Source organism: Lepisma saccharinum, chromosome 3, assembly GCF_977018435.1.
Source record: "Lepisma saccharinum chromosome 3, izLepSacc3.1, whole genome shotgun sequence".
Lineage (NCBI taxonomy): Eukaryota > Metazoa > Arthropoda > Insecta > Zygentoma > Lepismatidae > Lepisma > Lepisma saccharinum.
The window spans coordinates 93,184,481-93,205,749 of NC_139231.1; the positions used below are offsets into that span (position 1 = coordinate 93,184,481).

General features: G+C 40.1%; 1 protein-coding gene across 3 annotated transcripts in view; it reads right to left on the bottom strand.

Moving 5' to 3' along the window:
- Positions 1-21,269, bottom strand: part of LOC145985239 (adhesion molecule nephrin-like) — an 807,500-nt gene that overhangs the window by 379,917 nt on the left and 406,314 nt on the right. For all 3 annotated transcript variants that reach the window (XR_014441408.1, XM_083119010.1, XM_083119009.1), the window contains exon 3: positions 14,381-14,589. Coding sequence is in view for 2 of the 3 variants with exons in the window: in XM_083119010.1 (XP_082975136.1) it covers positions 14,381-14,589 (209 nt within the window). In the remaining variant the exon portion in view is untranslated. The remainder of the gene's footprint in view (positions 1-14,380; positions 14,590-21,269) is intronic.

Below are 21,269 nucleotides of genomic sequence, written 5' to 3' on the forward strand. Positions count from 1 at the left end.
AGTTCGAAAGTTCACCAGTAACCAGAGGTCACAAAGTTGCCAAACCAACTAGTCACCCTCACAGTGTTTCCCCATTTTCCATAGCCAAGCAGCCATCCCAGAAGGAAGAAAGGAGAAAAAAAGAAGTAGTAGAAGAAGAAGAGGACCAAGTGACTGAAGTGTAGAAGAGACAGATACTCTTACCAGTTTGATCTTTAATATTCCCAGTAAAATTTTTCCAGAAATTGTAAGTTTTAAATTTCTACCAAAATTTTTGCCCGAGGAAGGGGCGTATGTAACGACCCTGCGTGGTCGCCACATTTAACGACACTGCTTGGTCGCAATATTATATTTTGTTAAGAAGGTATGGATGAAGAATGCATGCTAAAAGTTTAAATGTGTTAACGGATCCACCTCTACGTTTATTAGTTTCGCTTATTATTATTTGACCCTGCGTGGTCGATGTATTCTGTAAATGTTGACGGGTCCACCTTTACGTATATTAACTTCGCTCATTATTAGACCTTGCGTGGTCGTTGTATTTGGTAAATGTTATAATTTATCGTCATTTACACTGTTCAACTCTATGTTTAGGATTGCAGAGTCCTGCGAGGCTCATTATTAATTGTATTGTCTGAATGCACACAGTTTTAGTTTATATTTGACCCGTGCATCTAGTGATTTTCCCACTAGTGTTTTCTTAATGTCACTTCTTGGATGTTTCTCAGTACGAAGGTTGCCATATGTAAAAAAATGAGTTAGCAACGCGTACTTGTAGTTAAAATTTTCACCACCCATGCGCCACCGCGAGTATAAAGCCAGCGCGGCGAGGCCCGCAGTTCAGTTGGCTTTCTGGTCGGCTCCCGATAAGATCTCTCTTACCAACGGATCTGGAAGAAGGATAACTCCGCTCTTGCGAGAGTCCAAGCATCCTAAAGAAGGAAGGAAGAAAGTTGCACTCCGCTCTTGCGAGAGTCCAAGCATCCTAAAGAAGGAAGGAAGGAAGTTGCACTCCGCTCTTGCGAGAGGCCAAGCACCCAAGAGAAGTTGTCCTCCGCCTGCGGGCGAGAGAAGCCGCACTCCGCCTTCCAGCGAGAGAGGTTGAACTCTGCCTTTGGCAAGAGAACCCACTCCACTTTCGAGTGAGAGATACCCCACTCCGCTTATTGGCGAGAGAGAACAACTCCACTTTAGAGTGAGAGGACCCGCTCCGCTTGCTGCGAGAGGTTTCCTTCCCCTATCAACCTGCGGCACCCCGCCTGTGTAGTGTGGCGTTGGGTTTCCAGACAACCTACTCTCTCTCTTTCAAGGGAACCCGTGACGACTGCGGTGACCAGGCCCTAAATAAAATTAGGTCCCCATACTCCCCATTGGCGCCTCACTGCGAGGAATGAATTGGATGTTCCCTGCTCCCCCTTATCTCTTCGAGTCTAAAGGTGGTAGTGGTAAATGCACGTGAGTGGTAAGGGTAAAGGTAAAGACACGTGTGTAAGTGTGCTAACGGACATCCTTGTGATAGGATTATAATAAACTGTTACATCTATATATAAACCTGGTTTAGTCTTTCTTTACACCCAGCAAGCCCTGAGATATTTCGGAGACTTTGTACTACGACTGAATCAGTTAGCACATATGGGTAAACTTTTGCCGACCACCCAACTGCAGTGTTTAGCGTGTTGAACGCAGCCAGTACCAGTACTCCTGCGCCGTGGTGCTGAGCACTGCGTGGTTGGGCGTTGCAAAACTAAAATAAAACGAATTTAAAATGTAATCTTCCATGTGAATTTGGTTACTGCGAAATGTATAACCTTCAAAGCAAGCATAATATATTGGTTATTAACATCTAAAATGCGTTATGGTAACAGTTTTAAGCTATTTAACTAATATGATCACTACTTTTCGGAACTTCTTTGGCCTTATCTTACATGTAACTTTGATGCGAGTTTGTCGTCTTCCGTTTCGCAACGAACTCCGCGCAATACACGCTTTCCGGTCTTCATGTACATGCCCAGTAGGATACAGCGCATGTTTCTACGCAGGTTTTGGCGTAGGATCGCTGATTAGAATTACGACTAAATCCATGGATTTTATGACACTATACTATAGACCTTTTCCCTTAATTTTACCAGACTGCCATGGATGTTATGAATATGTTTTACGATTATCACAAAGCGAAACATAAGATCAAGTTTCAGTGACCATTTCCGTATTCTGCAGAATTCCTTCCAGTTTTACCTTACATCAAATAGGCTTTTGTTGTAATTCTGTGAAGAACTGGTATCCCTTCGCGTGGATTAATAACTGGAACGGCGTCACTTTTCCCCTACTTGCTACGCCGCGCCCTCTTTTGGCCAGTTGACACGTATGTCTCGGGGGTGCAGAAGACTGTTTCTCCTTCCACTGACCACAGGCGGGTTAGAGGAATCCTTTCCCGCTTGAGCGCCAACGATTCTTCCGACTTTGACGATGTAATCCTCTTTAGCCGAACTTTGGATGCAGTTTGGGAGAAGGCCCCCTTTCGCGGAAGGGGTCCGGAGCACAACCGAACCATGAGCTCAAATCCAGCGAGAAGGTGCTAAGCTGTAGGAGGAAGAGAACCTTCCCGAGGAGAACAGAGGGTGCCGAAAAGAAGAAGGCTAATCGTATTGATATCTCAAGGAGGATTTGGATGGAGATTTTTTTTTTTTTTTGGTTGCAACGAAGGATTCGAAGCTTCCTTTTCGGTAGGTGGCCATTGGAGATTCTCTTTTCTCTCTCTCATCTTCCCCCTTCTGCCCTCTCACGCGTTCTTCCAGGATTTTCTCATTCCTAAATCTCTTTCTGAGCTGTCTTCAGGTCTGCAGAACTTTCCAGAGAGAAAGAAAGATGGGTCTTGGAATTATAATTGAGAATTTCAAGTAAGAATCACTTCGTTCAACTATTTCCTCTTTGAGTAACTTTATTAATTATGAGCATTGTAGAACAACTTACACTGGCTTTAAACATGTCTTCGGCTATTTAGTTCCTGGTTGCATTTTCGCAGCGCTTTCCCAGACTTTAACCAATGGGTTTAACTTGGGACATAACTGTCAGGGAGCAGAATCAGATAGGGACCTAATTTTGAAGGAGCAGAATCAGACTTAGGACCTAATTTTGAAGGGGCAGAATCAGACATGGGGCCAAATTTTGAGGGGGCAAAATCAAACTTAGGCCTAATTGTGAGGGGATGGTATCAGACTTGGGGCCTAACTTTCAAGGAATAGAATCAGACTTGGGGACTAATTTTGAGAAGGCAAAATCAAAATTTGGGACTAATTTTGAGAGGGCAGAATCAGACTTGACTTGGGACCTAATTTTTAAGGGGCATAACCAGACTTGAGGCCTAATTTCGAGGGGTCAGAATCGGAATTGGGGTCCAATTTTGAGGGGTCAGAATCGGATTTGGGGCCTAATTTTGAGGGACCAGAATCAGACTTGGGGCCTAAATTTGGGGGAGGAGAAATAGACCGCTCAAATTTTGAGGGGCAGAATCAGACTTGGGCCTAATTTTGAGGGGGGTAGTATCAGAATTGGGGCCTGATTTTGAGGGGGGGTAAAATCAAACGTGGGCCTAATTTTGAGGAGCCAGGATCCGACTTGGGGCCTTATTTTGAAGGGGTAGAATAAAACATAGGGCTTAACTTTGGGGGGGGGAAGAGACTCAAAAAGTTCTCCATTTCATAAAAATAGCGTCCAGGTTTATTTGCTAAATAACTGTGACATTTGCGAAATCACAAACATTACTCTCTATTATTTTGTTCCTCACGTCCCCTAACTTGTAAATTTTAATAAACCTGAATTTGGGGGGGAAGTGCTCCCTATTTCTCGAGCGAAGCCACGCCTATGCGTTAACCTGTAGGCCAAGTCCAGATTAGCCTTTCTGTTTATAAAACGGATTTAGAACAACAAATAAGTCCTACCTCCACTCCTTCCCTCACCATTTGCCTCAACGGCAGTTGCAATGTAAAGTACAGTCACGGACACTGCCAGCTTGAAACGATTCCATTGAAAGTCAATGTATTCTATACAAACCGGCAGTGTCCGTGACTGTACAAGTTATAGCTTTACATGTAAATACAATTATATGTAGTATATTTATAGGGCAGGAGTTAAGCCTGCATAATACATGTATCGGGTTGCGACGTTGTAAAATGATCATGTGATAGCATGTTGAGTTTATCCCGTCATTTTGTTGTGCCGAACAGATGCCAGAGTTCTGTCCCCGCCAAATCATCATCTACAGTACACACACTTTTTCGTTTTCGTCCCCGGATTCCACACCCGGTGAAAATATACAGTGGTTATGATCCCACTTTAAAATGTACGTTCGCTCGAGATTACCCAATGTGTGCACAAAATGAACTTAAAAACTCAAACATATTCCACAGTTGCTACCTGTTTCATGTCCGCACGCAATTTTTATTGACAAACTTGCGCAACTGCTCAAAAGAGTTCTTGAATGATGTTATTAAACTATTAAACTGTTTTGCGTTTATGGAAGGTGAAAAGTGCTGAATATCTCAAATGTCTTGTCCAAGAAAAGGCATGAGACGATTTGGAAAAGAGCCCCTGCCAAATGGCCAGCACATTTGGCTCAGAAAGCAGCGCTGCAACATGATGCGAGTCGTAGATTCCGGTGCATGCACATTGCCGCGATGCAAGCTCATACGCGAAAGTAGTTTGCTTGGTAACGCTAACATAGGATGGCGCCACAGTTCCGTCTTCATTATTTCACCAATCTATCAATATCTACAAAGACATACACACATAGAAAGTAACAGTTATCAACAAACGTAATTTTGATTAAACAAATTTCTCATGGAAGTGCAAACGAAAGTACGTTTTAGGAGATATGAACGTTAGAATGTTCGTCCTACAAGAAATGTATGGGACGATGGTGTTGAAAGATGAATTAAGACGAAAACTACAAATATGAGCTAAGTTGATGAAAGATGATCACGTATCATAGTTCTTTATAGATGTTGAAGTAGTGTTCTACTTTACGATCACCCTAGAGTAAATCTACCACTAGTAGACAATGCTTTTGATGGATCTCTCAACAAAAAAAAAAAAGAGGGTTTTATATCTGGGTACCTAGAACACCATGGCAATGTACTTATTTTATGCTTACCAGCTATGTACGGAACAGTATTGCCATCGAACATTGCCACCGATGATTGCGGTGTTGCCTTCAAAACATATTTACTTCCTCTGCATTTGCTGTGAACAGCATTTTTGCCATTGCATTTAACGAACACTAAATAAACTTTCTTCTGGATACTTTCGGACATGGACGCGAATTTACAAAATCCACGTGGAAATGGCAAACTTTGGGGCGTGGTAAAACCAGCAGTACTTCCATACTTTGCGTTACTTTACTTGCGTTGCCTTGATAAATTCAAAACTAGAGGATTTATTTGCCATCACGAAGCATGTTTTCTTGTAACGTGTTAAACGTATGCACTTGAAGTTACCGAAATATGAACAACAGAGAACAACAAATGTGATATGTATGTAATCAGTAACGTAACGCGTTAATTTTGGAACCATATTACTTTTTATATACTAACGTTCCCAACTGTGTGAACCAGCCAACTGGAGTGCGTTTACATTAGCTACTACATGCAGCATGAAAAGTACTGAATCCTGAAACAGGATCTTGAGTTCTGAATCATAATACTTGGTACTGAAAACAATTACGAACTGCATGAAACCTAACATCCCTTACTTAGTATTGGTTGCTTATTTAGACACGTCTATGGTTGCTATTTCCACTTGGGTTTTGTAAATACTTGATAGTAATGGCAGAAAGAGCCCTAGTACAGATGACACCGCCTTCACTATGCCCCAGATCGAGAATATGTTAAGCCATATCTCCATCTATGTGCATTCATAACACAACTACTACAAATAACAAAATTGTTTAGTCTGTCAACATTCTATAACAACATAGGGTTAAACGCATTCCAAAGGGTACACGAGATAGTAATGATGATAAACACCAGCTTGATTAAACCAAAAATTATAGGTTGCTCACATCAGCAGTGTGTATAATAATTCGGTTCATTAATTAAAACACACTCCCTGTCATCGATGATTTAATGAGACGCGTTCACCCCAGCGGCAAAATGTCAGTACATATGTGTATTTAATTACGTTTTGCATTCTTTACTTGTAGACCAATTACATGCTTCATTGATTATGCTGAACGTCAACACATGTACATTTTCAAATTACCATTTCTTTTTTTCCACTTGTTGTTGTAACGGCATTGTTTGTTATTACAGTATTTAATAGGCTTGTGGTTCGCGACTTATTTATCTCACATTGAATATGCTCTTATTGTTTGCTGCTTATGTCTTTAGGCCCATTTTTCATGCTTTTTTATTTTTAGTTATGGTTACAGAATGATTCAAAAGTCACACAACCTTAAATTTGATCTAAAAAGTGACACATGTTGCTGGACCACTGAAGACGCTCCTAGCTCAAATTGGACGAATGCAAATATAAGTGCGCATGCACTGACTGGAAGAGTCCATTGTCAAAATAGGGATGGATGGAATGCAGGAAAGAGGTTCTGTGAAAATCATCTGCTGCTGAAATAACATTGAATTTTCACTGGCAGTAACATCGCCGGCGAAATAACGTTAAGTGGGGAGTTCAAAAGTTGTACAAGTCATCACAAGAACAACAAAGAGAGCGAGTATACACAAAATAATAGAATTCAGACAAATGAAATACTGATATGAAACCTACAGCGTGTTACGTGCATGTCTCTGCTTACTTCTCATATGGCGTACATTCGTCCTTTCGAGTTAGTCTCGTCTTCTGCGGTCGGTTATTAGAAATATGCGCCAACCTAAGCTATGGGTTTCAAATTAGTATTTCACTTCTGTGTATTCATTTGTTTATTAACTGTTCGCTTTTATTGTTTACGATTTCCCTGTTAGCCTCTGTGTGCATAACGTGAACTTCAAAACGAGCCTTTATGATACTTGATAGCCGTTAAAACTCACAACAAACACTCTTCCGAGTAGAACAAAGACATCTGCGTTCCAATTGCAACCATCACACCTATTTTGCAATAGACTCGCTCAGTTAGCGCATGCGCACTAAGGAAGTTTCGATCTTCAAAATAATATTACGGATTTGCGTGAGGAATCGAACACATGAAAGTCTATGACGGGCCAGAGGAACTCGTAAAGAGAATAAATCAGAAAGCCGAGTGTTTGGAATCCAACGCGCAAGAATGTTACACGCAGAAACGTATGTACACGTGATAAATAAAAGGTGACCTACACGTGCGTAATCATGACACACGGATTGTTAGAATTCAGGGAAACCTTGATTCTAGAAGCAGTGGGATGTGAGCCGATTTCTGTTGCTCGTGCACGGTAATTTGGTCATAGCTGTTACTAAGATTTATGTAATACCTTTCAAATACCTCTTGTGACTTTGCAATTTCGCATGCTACGTTGGCTTTCATTTCTGACTCAAAAGTTTTGCCAAGAAGCTTTCTGGGAAGAAAATGGGAACGGAGGAATTCTTGGAAAAAGTAAATATAGTCTGTCAGATTTGCTGTGAGCACACCAGCGAGGCATTTCTAGGGAACTGACCTGATACTTAGGTTTCACTAAATTCTGAGACTTTAGATAAACTGTGATCTCATTAATGGTATCATGCTTATCTATGCCTTGTACGAACAGTATGTCACACTAACGTTTAGGGTCAGTAGGTGTTGGAAGAAGATGGGTTGAGCATTAACTAATAATGTCACTTTGGGGGTGACTTAGTGGTGATTCGAGGAATAAAGATATTCCGAGAATTACTAATAAGATGTTATTTACATTTTTAGGGCGGTTCTGAGAAACAACTCCAAGTAGATGCTCGTGCAGTTCCAGAGTCATCTAGCGGATGATGTGAACAAATGCCAAAGCGAAGAAATGAGGAAAAAGTCAATCTATAATAATGACTTCACTGTAATATGAGTTGCCATTCTCTCCAATAGTAGAGTCACGGACAATTCTGGCTTGTAATGATCCCATTTAAACTCAATGGGGTTGTTACAATCCAAGAGTGTTCATCACTGTACAAACTGTGAAATTTGGAAATACTTGAACAGTCTGTACCATATGAGGGGGGGAGAGGGGGGGGGCAAATCAAATTACAATGAAATATTTCCGACTGCATACCAGTTAAGGGTCTACTGGTAGAGTTCATTATTTGATAATTCATCCTCGTCGTCGCGATTAACCCAAGAGGCATAAAAACAACGTAAACTAACCAAAAGAGAAGGGAAGATATGGATGGTATTTTTATCTGCTGCTGTAGTTTTTACAGCTACCGTGCCTGCATCTGAAGTTCCACAAATGCCCACCACGTTATCACAGAGATTTTCAGAATAAGCAAGTCTGAAAGATTTCAGTAGATTCGCCCTCTGCAGTGCAGAAGAACGGAAGGAAAATAAAAGCAGAAATACCCTCAGCCTCTGACAGCATAATAGACGGAAAAGATACATTCGCAATACCCAGGACAGCCCTTCCGACCTACTTGATTATCTTTGGCTCCAAAAATGAGCATTAAAGAACAACGTACGAACCGCTAGAGTGCTATCCAAAGGTTCCAATATATCTCCCCAGAGGCCACTGCCGTGGAAATGCAAGAGGAGGGGGAGGACTAAGGAATTGGAGGTTTGGTATCAGAGGACACCGAATGTCTCAATCAAGCCGCTCGCGGAACAGTGCACATGGAAGCAATCTAGAGTCCCCATCCCCCCCTGTGGTGTTCGTTGGAGAAGTTACGTAACAAATAATTCGGATAGCGAGAATGTCTTCCTTGCAATTTCCCTAATGTATCCAGGATGTAGTGAATAATTTGCAACATGGCCTTCGTTGTGATACTTGGATACATAACGGAGAGTTTTAATGTAAAACGAGATTGGTCCGGTGTTCCTGGTAAGGTTTTTCGACCACAGTGATTGCAGAACCTTTACTTCCAGTCTTCTTACTATCGAATCGTTGACGAATGGATCTGTTCATTTGAGCGAATGGTTCGTTTGCGAGTTGGTTACTTGGTTTACGCGTGCAATTGGAGTGGGTCACCGAAGCAATCATGAACCAAAAGAATCACTACTAGGTGAATGAATTGGATCTTTCAATTTACCCGTTTCTACAAGATGAAATTATTCCTTTGAATAAATGTTTCATAAATTGATTGCTTATTTTAACAAATGCACGAGAACTGTAAGTATATACAGTGCCTGATCTACAAGCCGCAAAACCCCGCAGTGCGGAGACAAGTAAGCCTTTAGGGGGCGCTCAACCATTGACATAGTAGTAGTTTCGCGTATGCAAAAAAAATATACGTAGTTACTCAGGGGTACAGAAACGAATACAATATATGCAGGTAAAGGTAAAGTTAAAGTTTCCTGTGCATATAGCACAGTGCCTTGAAAGCACATTTAGGGTATGTGTGCCCCACATATTTTCGATGCCGGCCATCTTGGAGGTGATGTGATCAGCACAATGTTGTGGCCGCCTTTAACACCCAAACCGGGTACTATTTGATTTGAGGCTGGGTGGGCCAAGGAGCTGCTATATGCGGGGACAAGACCGGAAAAATTCCGACCTTAGATCAAACACCCCGGTTTCCCGCGTTGCAGTCAGAACAGAATCAAATCAGGCTAAAATTTCACGAGAAATGAAGTGGTGAAGGTTTCTTCAACCTATGTTTAATCAGGAAAAAGTTACAATTGGATGATTGTAACAGAGGTGTCATTTTCCAGGTGTGAGAAAACAGTGTCATATATATAAAATTTTGAGTTGCATTCAATATGGCGGACGTCCGCTTGGAACACGCCAATGTAGTTCTCCATAAGCCTAACCTGTTTATATCATGACCAATTGAGGGGTCTAGTGAGAGAGGGAGCTATGCCACAAATCTTGAAAATTTTATTTTTTTGCCATTTTCAGTCTTCTTCTGCCATCTGTCATCTATCATGTGAACTACAACCATGTGGCATAGCTCCCGCTTGTTCTGCAGCAGATTTTCTGAGTTCTTGAATACGTCCTCATCAGCATTTTGAGTGAGAGAAGGAGCTATGCCACTTACTGATGGTGTCTGCAATAGGAGTGGCAGAGGTTGTGTTGCGGTACCCGGTGCTAGATTTAATATCAGCCCTGAAGTTAAAAGATCTCATGGCAATAATGCCTTATATTCCTCCAGTTCTTCATGGTGTTTACCAAAAACTAAAATTCACAGAACCAATGGACAGTGAAGATCCTCCAGAAGACATATGAAGTTGTCTTTATGTAGATCATATGTAACCCTGTGAACATGATTTACACTGAGGCAAAAGTATTTAAGCCTTGTTCAAAGTATTTGATGTGCTAGATTAATTTTTCCACATGGGTATACTACAATATACCATACATGTTCATAATAAATGGTATTTATATTGAAATTCATATTTTTCCTTTTGAATAATTTACCTAACAATATGTTCAGAAAAAAAATTACCCTTTGTTATACAAATTATGACTCAACGCAATGCTTTAGAAAACTCAATTTATTTCCATTTCTTGTCAAAGTGGCATAGCTTCCTCTCTCACTAGACCCCTCAATTGTTCTCAGCCTAACTCCTGTACTTTTTATAGGGTGTGTTAAGGGACTTTTGAATCACCCTCGAGGCCCTTATGACATTTTCAACATGAGATCAAGAATTACACACACACACATACATTATATATGTTTGATTGATTGAGTTAGTGTTTTAAGTCCACTTTATGCACAGTAAGGCTAATCGGGACTGTACCTACAGTTTAAAGTGGAATCCGAACCACTATGTGCCTCCAACGGGTATCGAACCCAGGAAACCCTTGGGGTTACAAGGAGACGACGCTACCACTGCGCCATCGGGGAGGCATCCCCATATACATTATATATGTGTATGTATGTATACATAATATAAAGGTAGGTAGGTAGGTAAACATGCTTTCGTAATATTTTGTGGGAGGGGGGGCAAGATTTATAGATCCGGAAATGAGTATATAGGAAAAAACAGTATCCCTAACCTGTCAAATATATCATAATATGAGTTGATTGTGTAAACGGATTCTTTCTTCCGAACAATTCGTTCGTAAATGGATCTGCTTTTACGAGCAAATCCTTTAAAAGAAACTGGTATGCTTTGAGTTCATCAGTGTCACGATATACCACGAGATGCCACTAGCATACTCAGTTAAATATAAAACTATATAACATTATATTCAAAGGAAAAGTAACATTTCTGCACTTTTAGCATTTGGGATACAAAAGTATCAAAATGCTTGTTCAAAAATTTTACAGAAAAACTAGAAATTATTCTTTCCTATCAACATGTAATACAAGTTCTTCCAGCTCTTATATCCTCACTAGTAAATACGTTTGTAAGTTCCATTTTAATAACGTTCGAATAATAACTTTTTATTATCGATTATGAATATGCTGATGTTGATTCAAATAATAATTATGTACATAGATTATGTTTTGTTTATGCTATTTATACATGTACCTATTGGGGGGGGGGTTAAAGTAAACTCCCTTACCTAATTCTCACCCAACCGGTTGCAGGTGCATGGGCTTCCCGGAGATTAAGCCCTGCTGGAAATAATTATGTTTCAAAAAACGTTTATTGGAATATAGTAGCGTTATTTTTATGTGGGGACCCATCCCATAATTTAGAAAATGAAGCGCTCTTCTGAGAACATATGCGTACGTCGTTACAAGTCGTGTATTTCGGGCATACATTTCGATATTACTTCAGTGACAAATTTGTTACAAATACGAGAGTCATTATCAATAGCCTACCAGAACTTACTTTCTGAATAACCCTCGTAGAAAGTTCAACATATTAGAGTAAATATAATGGAACAGCTTTGGGTTAATCCCAATGAAAAGAACGAAACACAAATAATTCTGCGACTCTCAGTAAATGCCTCAACGCAGAGCCAATATACTCTGTCTCAGTTATCTCTGGAGCAAGGCCGCGCATAGCTGTAGAGAAGGAGGGTTTTGAGTGAGCAGAGCAAAGCAGTACACGCTGCTGGGAAGGCTGGTAAGTCGTTCCCTCCCTCTCCACGAAACCCTGTTAATTTAACGTGTTTATTGGTGGAGCCGTCTCGCGTCACGACTTGCGCAGAAACATGTTTTCGTTCGCTCTCTACAGAGATATCTGGGACAGAGTGTACGGTATAGTTTCGTTACGAGACTTGAATGTACGAAAGATCTTTATGTTAAGCCTCTTTAATGACCAAACTGGTATTTGAACTCATGAGATCTTGGTTTCGTACCGAGTTCTCCAAGCCCCAATCTACGAAGATAGCCAACGGGCAATACTGCTTAAAAGCGAGTATTAACCTCAGATAATTAATCTTGTGCTTCGTTCCATATGGTAAGGAGGGACTCGAATCTTACCCTGAGAGACCAAGTAGCTCGCTCCAAGTCCAACATCCCATAAATCAAAGATAAATATTCCAAGTTGACTTGGAAATTTCACAGAGGAAATTCATTTTGCCTCGATCAATAGTAATCCTCGGATTAGATCTTATTTGAAGGGAAGTATCAGGCCGGCTGCGTGCAAAAGTTGCACTTCCACGCAGGGGGTAAGGGTGGGGCGGATTGGCTCACGGCCAAAGTTATTAGCTTCCTCAAGATGTAGGGACCATTAAACATATCTGCACCATCTTCGAACAGGACTTTTACAAACTGATCCAACCTCAGCAGAAAACTAAAACCTCAACTGTCTTCTGTGTTCGATTAAACTTGGAATTGTCGTGGCATTACAAGCAAAACTTAACAAAAATTAACAGTCCCTTAGTAATGTTCTGTCGGCACTCTATTAAACCCAACGGCAAGACTTATATAATTATGAGTTGAACGTTTTCTGCAGAAGAAAGGAGGGATTTTCTCAGGTACTGTGGCAAGTGAGGTCGTGAGAAGTTACTTTGGTAGCAACGAAGTGTGTTCTGTGGAAGATATCGACATTCGTAGAGCTAACGATCTCTAATGTTCAGGGAAACTGTTTCAGTCCCTGAAGCCAAGAATGACATCAGTGTCTTGTTCGAATCTGCCGACTGAAGTGCCATTCAACCCGTGGAATCCACGTACAGGTATAGTTCGAATCCGCTGCATGGATGAAGTTGGAGGATAGAGACGCAAGGCGCGTCAAACACATGTTTCAAGTCGCCGTAACGGCACCCTCGGCAGCCATACTGCATCTTTCACGTTGTAGATTGAATAGACGATCCAAAACTCGGTGCCATGTGGACATTTTAATCGATAGCACTGTATTTAGGGGGAAAAAGTAAAATAAGAAATCTCGGGCCATATTTTCAATTTATATGTTTGGTTGGTGTCTGCTTTCTGCCTCCGGCACCCAGAGAGCGGTGGGTGACATTCGAACTGACACCTGGCGGGAAAAGTGGCAACTGTACTACTCGGAAGCTTTTCGACTCAGATGACTTCGACGGCAGAAGAAAGTGACAAGAAAGGACGTGACGGTCTGCAAAGCTCTCCAATTCCAAATCTTACGTGGTCGTTAAACTCAGGTTTAAACACACACACACACACACATATGCCTACACATACGAATTACTAGTACCCTTTTGAACTATATATTGGTAAGCAAACCGCTATTGAGTGAAATAAACGTTCTTCTTTCCTCTTCATTCTACTGTGCATCTATAAACTTCCAAAGTTTGCAAATTTCAATTCCGCCAAAGATTTATCGGAGCGAATTTTTTATGTAAAAGTTCGTTTCCTGCCTAGACAATTTGGGCATGGACTGGAAAGTAGGACCCGAAGTACTGTGCAGTGTGTGCTATTATAGGGATTCGAACCCAGGACCCCTTTATTGCATGTTGATAACCATTCCGCTCGTGGTGAGCATCTACGTATTCGATAGACCCTTCTGCTTAGTAAACCCTGGAAACTATATTCACGCAGGCTAACGATGCTCAGACACTTATTCCCATTTCCCTTGCTATGGATAAAAGCATTTTCTAAATTTTAAATCACTAAAGTTTCAGTCAATCTCCTAGCGTTGATCTTAACAGGATAAGTTTCAATCTAGTTTGTTGTTGGCAAGAGTCGTTGTCTCTGTGACAGGTGCAAAACCTAGGTGTTGACGCGATCAGCAAGAACAGTCAGAGTATCATACGATACATGTCACAAAATATAGCGTGATCATTACGGTATTCCCTGATAAAGAAACTTATTCTGTGTAAACTATACATCTATAAATTCTTTATCAGTAGAAGATTTTTTGACCACGCTGTAGTTGCCTACAAACATCAGAAAGTGAAGCTGAGAACCAAAAAATGCAATACAAATCTTCGGTACTCACCAATTACTGCAAGGTTCACTTTGGAGTTGCGAGTCGGACTTTTCTTGAAGTCGACTCTGCATCTGTATGCCCCGGCGTCCGACTCTTTCACGCTCTCCACCGTCAGCTTGGCAGGGTCGTCGGATACCCTGAAGAACGCCCTTCCTCCAAGCCTCTGCTCGTCCGACCAGTGTTTCGCCATGTCAAAAGACTTCCCTCGAGCATCGAAACTAAAACCAAAAACAAAAGTCAGTGGAAATAAACATACAGTCGGTAAGACATTAACAACATATTCAAGTGGTGCATTACCTTCTCTATCTGAAAGCCTAATGGCTTGTTCCGGTCACGTGACTAAACGTCAGCAACTGGAGGCGAGATAGCCGCCATGTTTGATTTGCTTCTTTGGAATCAATGTTGAACCTGTTTAGTGAATACAGAATTCCAATGCAAATTTAAGAATTGTAATCCAGTTTATATCAAGTGTAAATATGCGAAAATGTACAAGAGGTATGATGTATAAGTACTGTGTGCTTAATTGCGCAGAGGTAATTATGATGAAAATTGTAAGGGTAACGGTCACATTTCTTCAAGATATTGCTGAAAATGAGAAATGTTTAGGACAGTTCTATGTCATTCAGTCTCTACGAAAAGATACAGGCTAAATAACAAAGGTTTCCTACTCATAAATAAATAATAGAAACAGTTTAGTTCATGATGTAAAGGTACCATGTGTCCGGAATAGGTCTCTAACATACTCTTAGATTTGGTCTTTTATTTCTTTTGTCAACATTTTCTTTTTTAGAAATATCAAATAATTTACCCTGAATTACAAACTTTGGTTAACGTTAAGATGCGTTATTATTGCTTATGGTTGCTAAATAATTTGTTTCAAAATTTAGTCAATGTTTAAAATATTACGGTCACATCTACCAAAGCTGTATTTTAGTGTAAATTTTATGCAAGCATTCGATATCATATTCATATAATTTACACAAATTTTCAGTTTCAAAATATGCTTATTGAAATAAAGCTATACAAATGGGCCAAATGGATGCATGTGTACATTTACATTCTTATTTTAACTCGCTTTTATGTTTCTTCAGGCTAATGGGAGGCTAATTACATGGTTTTCATTCAAATACAAGAAAGGGTACGATGTGTAACAAGAACTTCGATGAAACAGTTGTGTGTAAAGTTACCCAAGAATAAGTTATTTATGTTTCAATACAAACATTTCTACCAAAAAGCATTTTTTTACCGAGTTATGTTCATATGAACTATACATGTAGTAAATTTTATGAGACTGTTTTATGTGAACTGTTTATTATTCTATTATTTTTTGTCTTTGTAAAGCTTCGATGTTCGTAATTTTGATGCATTAAATCAGTGAAAATGTTTATTGTATTTCATAATTCACTAACATTCTTCACGATTTTATTAACACAGTGTATACCCAGGGCAAGGAAATATTCCAAATGTTAATTTTCCAAATGAACGCTAAGGTCGAAATATTAATCTGGTTTTCTATTTTCAATGAAAATGTTGAAACCCATGTTATTGTCACAGACCTTACTAACGACAATAAAAGATTAAATTTGTTTATTTTCTTTCGATCAATAAAATCAATAGGGTCGAAATTACAATGACAAATTATTTAGGTTTAGTCTTTATTCACAGAAATGCAACATTACTCTTGTAACAATTTCTTTCGCTTTGGCTGCAAGATTATAGAAATTAGGTTTCTCTATTGAGATCGTATAGCTACACAGAATGTCTGCATTATCTGGTTATAGGTAAAGTTGAAGAAAAATTAAATGATTACGTAACTTGGTAAGTTTACGGTCAACCTAACATGCGGGGTTTTAATTTAATCAATTCATTTTTACATACAAAGATTCACACAAAAGCTGAAACGAGTGTTACTGTAACTGATAAATTTTCCAGAAATATTTTTTAAAGAAATACAATGTTTATTTTTTTCCACCAGGACGTTTCTAACGGTTTTCAACCCTTACTTAGTGCTATGGTAGGATTTTTTGTGGTGGCCATAGTGTGACTTCCGAAATGAGAATTTTGGTATAAATATTTAATATTTTATCTAACTATATTCGTCGGGAGGGTAAATGCCAAAATTTAACTTTATCTGAGAGTCCAGTGATTCCGAAAAGGAAGTACATTTCTGTGTAAATTTTTGTGTGCATATTCAATATTCCTATTTTTCTTCTAACTATATTCACTGGGAAGGTAAATGTCAAAATTTAACTTCATAAAAGAAATAAATATACGTTAATTTTCTACGATAAAATTACAACAAGGGGTTTACAGCCTTAAGATGTTCGCTCCAGATGATGACGTCTTGACTGAGGGCTGCGGTCTGAACCTCAAGATGATCTTGAGTGGTGGCGCTCGGTGAGCAAAGGCCTTGATACGTCGACTTAACCATCTTGCCACTGAAGAATCCAGGTTCCAGTCCTGACATACACTTGAGTGTTTCTTTGTGGAAATTCATCTTCATCTAATCATTCATACATATCATAGCGATTAACCTAGAAAGGCAGAAAAGTGACGTAAAATAAAAAAATACAAACACTAGAGCTGCGTAGAGCTATATGGTCTCAATGCATGAATTACATGAAACACATTAACAATTTATACAAGTTGAAAGAGAAAGCTCCGCAACACCATGTATAAACCCGCAGAAGTAATAATACAGTATATTAATTGACATCAATAACTTAATTTATGCCTACTACATTTTGTGTTTTACCAGTAACTGTTTAATTTTATACTTTCCTAATTGATATGAGTTTGATTTTTTTTGGAATTGTATGCTGGAACCATTAACAGGAATATTAGGAAATATTAAGCCCCACCAGCCGTCCTCTGTGTACGCCACTGCACTTAAGACATATTCTGAAACAATGTTTCCTTCCAAAAAAAAAGGTAAAGTGCTCCCCTGTGCTTAGCACCACGCCATGAAGGCGTATAGGGGGTGTGAGTGTAACGCCTCACACTTTCTTGATCCGGTCGTGAGTGGGGTGATGTGATCAGCATCACGCCCCTGACCGCCTTTACCTCCCAGGGTTTCCCCCAGGTACCCATGTCATTCGACGCTGGGTGGACGCCGGGGCCGCTTCCAATGTTAAATTTAATTATAATTTAGAATCTGACACACGACAAAGTGCTACACAAAACGTTTCCCACTAAGTAATAAAATGCAGACAATCTACGTCACGAACGAGTACAGGTGGAAGTTTCCGAAAACCCTAATTGACTCACCCGTTATATAGCTGTCTTGCGGAAGAAAAAAATGCATGAATACAAGATTTTTTTTATGAAGTGCACAGCAAAATAATAAACCATTCTTAAAGCTTACAGGCGTCATACTCAGAAACAGATGCTACGGACATGTCATGGGCACATCATCAATCATAATCCAAGAAAATTAGCTTTGTTTCGAGGCGGCGACGAGTCAATGTGGCATGTGATGCGGAGACTACAAGTATGCAGGAAGTGGACGGTGATTACTGAACTTCCTCCGAAACTTGACTGGATGCGCTGATGGCCTCTGGTTGCAGGGAGCATACACGGTCTCGTTTCCGATTCGGTAGACACACGCACACATGGCGAAACAGACTCTGCCGAGATCGATTTTGTGGCGTCATCTCGGGTTGTTGATGACGCTCGGGCACATCAGGGTGGAGGAGGTAACTGATGAAGTTCGGTTGCTGGGCGGATCAAAGGCAGGGAGAGGAGAAACTCCAGAAATGCAGATTAATGATCATATGTTTAGATAAGCTATATTCATTACGCAGCTGTCTGCTGGATTTTATAAGCCAATTTTCTTTTAGATCTAAAATCTACCTGATAAACGGCTTGAATCGGTGCATTGTCTTTCTCGTCAAGTCGATGCCAGGAACGAGAAGAGGGTACGATAACAAAAACCCAGATCGAGAAAGAGACGAGGAGAAAAGAGGACTAGATACTGAATCGTACGAAAATTTAGAAGGTAGGGGGAAAAAATAAGCTTGTCTTCATGGCGGAGTGGTTAGCATAACGAAGCAGATGTCCATCTTTGGTAAGGCACTAATTCATAAATAAAGAGGTAAAAAAGGTAAAGTTCCCCGTGCATATAGCACAGTGCCATGAAGGCGCATGTCGAGGATGTGGGGGTAGGACCCCACAAATTCTCGATCTCGGCCATATTGGAGGTGATTGTGATCAGTACCACGCTCCGGCATCCTTTACCCCCTCTCCAGGTACCCATTGATTTGAGGCTGGGTGAGTCCCAGAGCCGTTTTATGCAGGGACAAGGCCGGAAATATTCCGACGTTAGATTATCTCCGGCGTAGCAGTCAGAAGCCCTACCGAATAGACCACCGCGGCTCTTCATAAAGGCAGAAACATGAAGTAAAATAAGATAAATTAGAAAGAGAAACGGAAATAAGAATAGGTCGAATAGAAGACAAAATATGGACGAGAAAGAGTAAGAGAGAAACGCAAAAAGAGTGCGAGAAAAAAAGAACAGAAAAGGGATACCTACGGAGTTTGGAGAAATGTCAGAAATAAGGTAACTGATAGTGTTTCTTGTCAAAGCATCCATGTTCAGTTGCATGACAAAACAATTCAGAGCACAGGGTGCAATGGAAAAATTACTGATTAGAAACAAACATTTAAAAAAAAAAAAAAAAAAGAGTAGTTTCCTTGGTAGCTTAGAAGCGAGTCACACTTACATGAGGCGCCAATCATACAAGGCAGTTCAATGAAGCTGTTGGCGTTGACTCAAACAGCATCAATGTCTTTCTTTCGCGCCGAGAATCGAAAGAGCACATAGGCTCGCTTCTTTGTCTTGTGCATGTAACGACACATGCTGACTGTAAATCGGCTGCAACACAGTCGGCTTAGTCAGTGCTTCGACTTTAATGCGCGATTTAGCAGTCGAACATCTGAAATATGACAACTCCGTAACGGCTTTCAGAAGCCGACAAGAGATGGAGGAGTCTTGCATGGATCCTTACATGTTCCTATATTTCCTTATGTTCTCTTCTGTTCCTTTTTTCTGTAAGCAAGAGATGGAACGAAAGGGAAATCTGCAAGACTCATACACCACAGAGTTTCCATCATATCTTTCTTCCTTCGTTTTTCCAGTCTGAGTATTCCAACCGCAGGAAGTTCTTTCCCCAGAACTAATGAAGAGGAAATAGAAGTAAGGTTCCTCCTGCTCTTTAAGAAACGGGATGGGCAAAAAAAAAAAAAGAAATAAGAAAAAAAAAACGCATGAAGGGAATTTGTCTTTCCCGAGTTGGTCTCAGTTGCCTGGAAAAGGATACAAGGAATTTCGAGGAAAGAAATATGTCGAGACAAATTCTGCTCATCCTTGAAATTCAAGTCTACGCACAAGAACCAGGAAAGGGGAAGGATTGCATTGTGAAAGGTACAGTTGGTATCCACTGACGACTGGTCGTAAGGATTCACAGCGAAAATAATTTATCAGACACGACGGGATGGGAAGTAAGGTATATTATTCGTGTGGGATGCTTCAGGAACAAGGCATTGCAATATTCACGTTCCATGACGCGGACGTTGAGGTGACAGCTGAAATAAAAGGACGGAACACAAATAACACTTTCCGTCTGTTGCATATATTTACGCTTTTGTCGCCTAGGCAACCTTAAAGCAAACATGCATATGATTAGAATTGGATGCAATTCAGAAAGTATATATTTGCTGTCAGACATGTTCATTTTAAACGTGTGTATCAAAGCTGGCATTCTGTTCAAGTACTGTAGTCTTGACTTTAAAAAATCTTGCAGCAGATCAACAGAGAATAGAACATGGCTAGGTGGGTAAGTCTTGTGGTCGATTCACAATTTCGCCACTGAAGATTCCGAGATCGAGTCCTGGTGCGAGCATGAGTGTTTCATCTAATCATCCTTAATCCCCATTGTCGCGATTAGCCTAAACCTGCAGAAGATCAACGTAAAATAAGACAACTACAAGAAGTACCACCAGTAATTCTTACGCAGGAAGTTGCATCATTACAATGCAAACTCAGGGTTGCCAAACTGCATTGTTAAAAAGAAACCATATCGTACCTAAAATGTAGCTAATATCACTTCCAAGGAGACAGATTTAGAAAGACGTAAAAACTACGTACAGTCACGTTCACAGTTATGTGCAACCCAAGTGACATCAAGTTTCGTGCTCTTAGAACCAAATACTCGTCCCACGAAACGTTTGGATACATATGCGCCTGATTGTACCAAACTGAACACCCTACATACCCGAATACTAGTTTCGTAGGAGGTTTTATTTACTTATGATTGCGTTAACTCTCACATCTAGTCATCCGAAATGACACAACTATTTCTTTCAGATGGGTAATAACGTATATTCAGTTAAGAACACAGGAAGCATTCTGTTACGAGTACATGAATGATTAATTTAAATGTCTTGTAATATGTCCATAAAGTTTTAGCGTAAATGCATAAGTATTTCTAAGACATTGAACAGTTGAAAACTTCGTTGTATCAGCCTGCAATATTATATAAAAAAGGGGAGGATCAAAAATATTGTAAAAGTCTTTACTCTAAAGCAAATATTAATTATTCTTTATATCGCTTCCAGTGGCATCTGTGAACAAGAAATGGATATTAGGTAAAAAAAAAATCACCTATTTTAGCCTAGTCATGAAGGTAAATACACATTAATGGGCCAGTTGCAGATTCCTGACACTTTTTAAAATAATTTTTAGACGCGAAAGAAGAATAAGAAGTTAAAATGTGTTAATTTTTCCTAGTGCTTCTCAACGGAGTTTTTACATATGGATTTCTTGTCTCATTATGAGTTCATTCCCTGTTCAATGTGGCAACAGTGCTTTCGTTGACCAATCGCACAGCAGTGGGACATG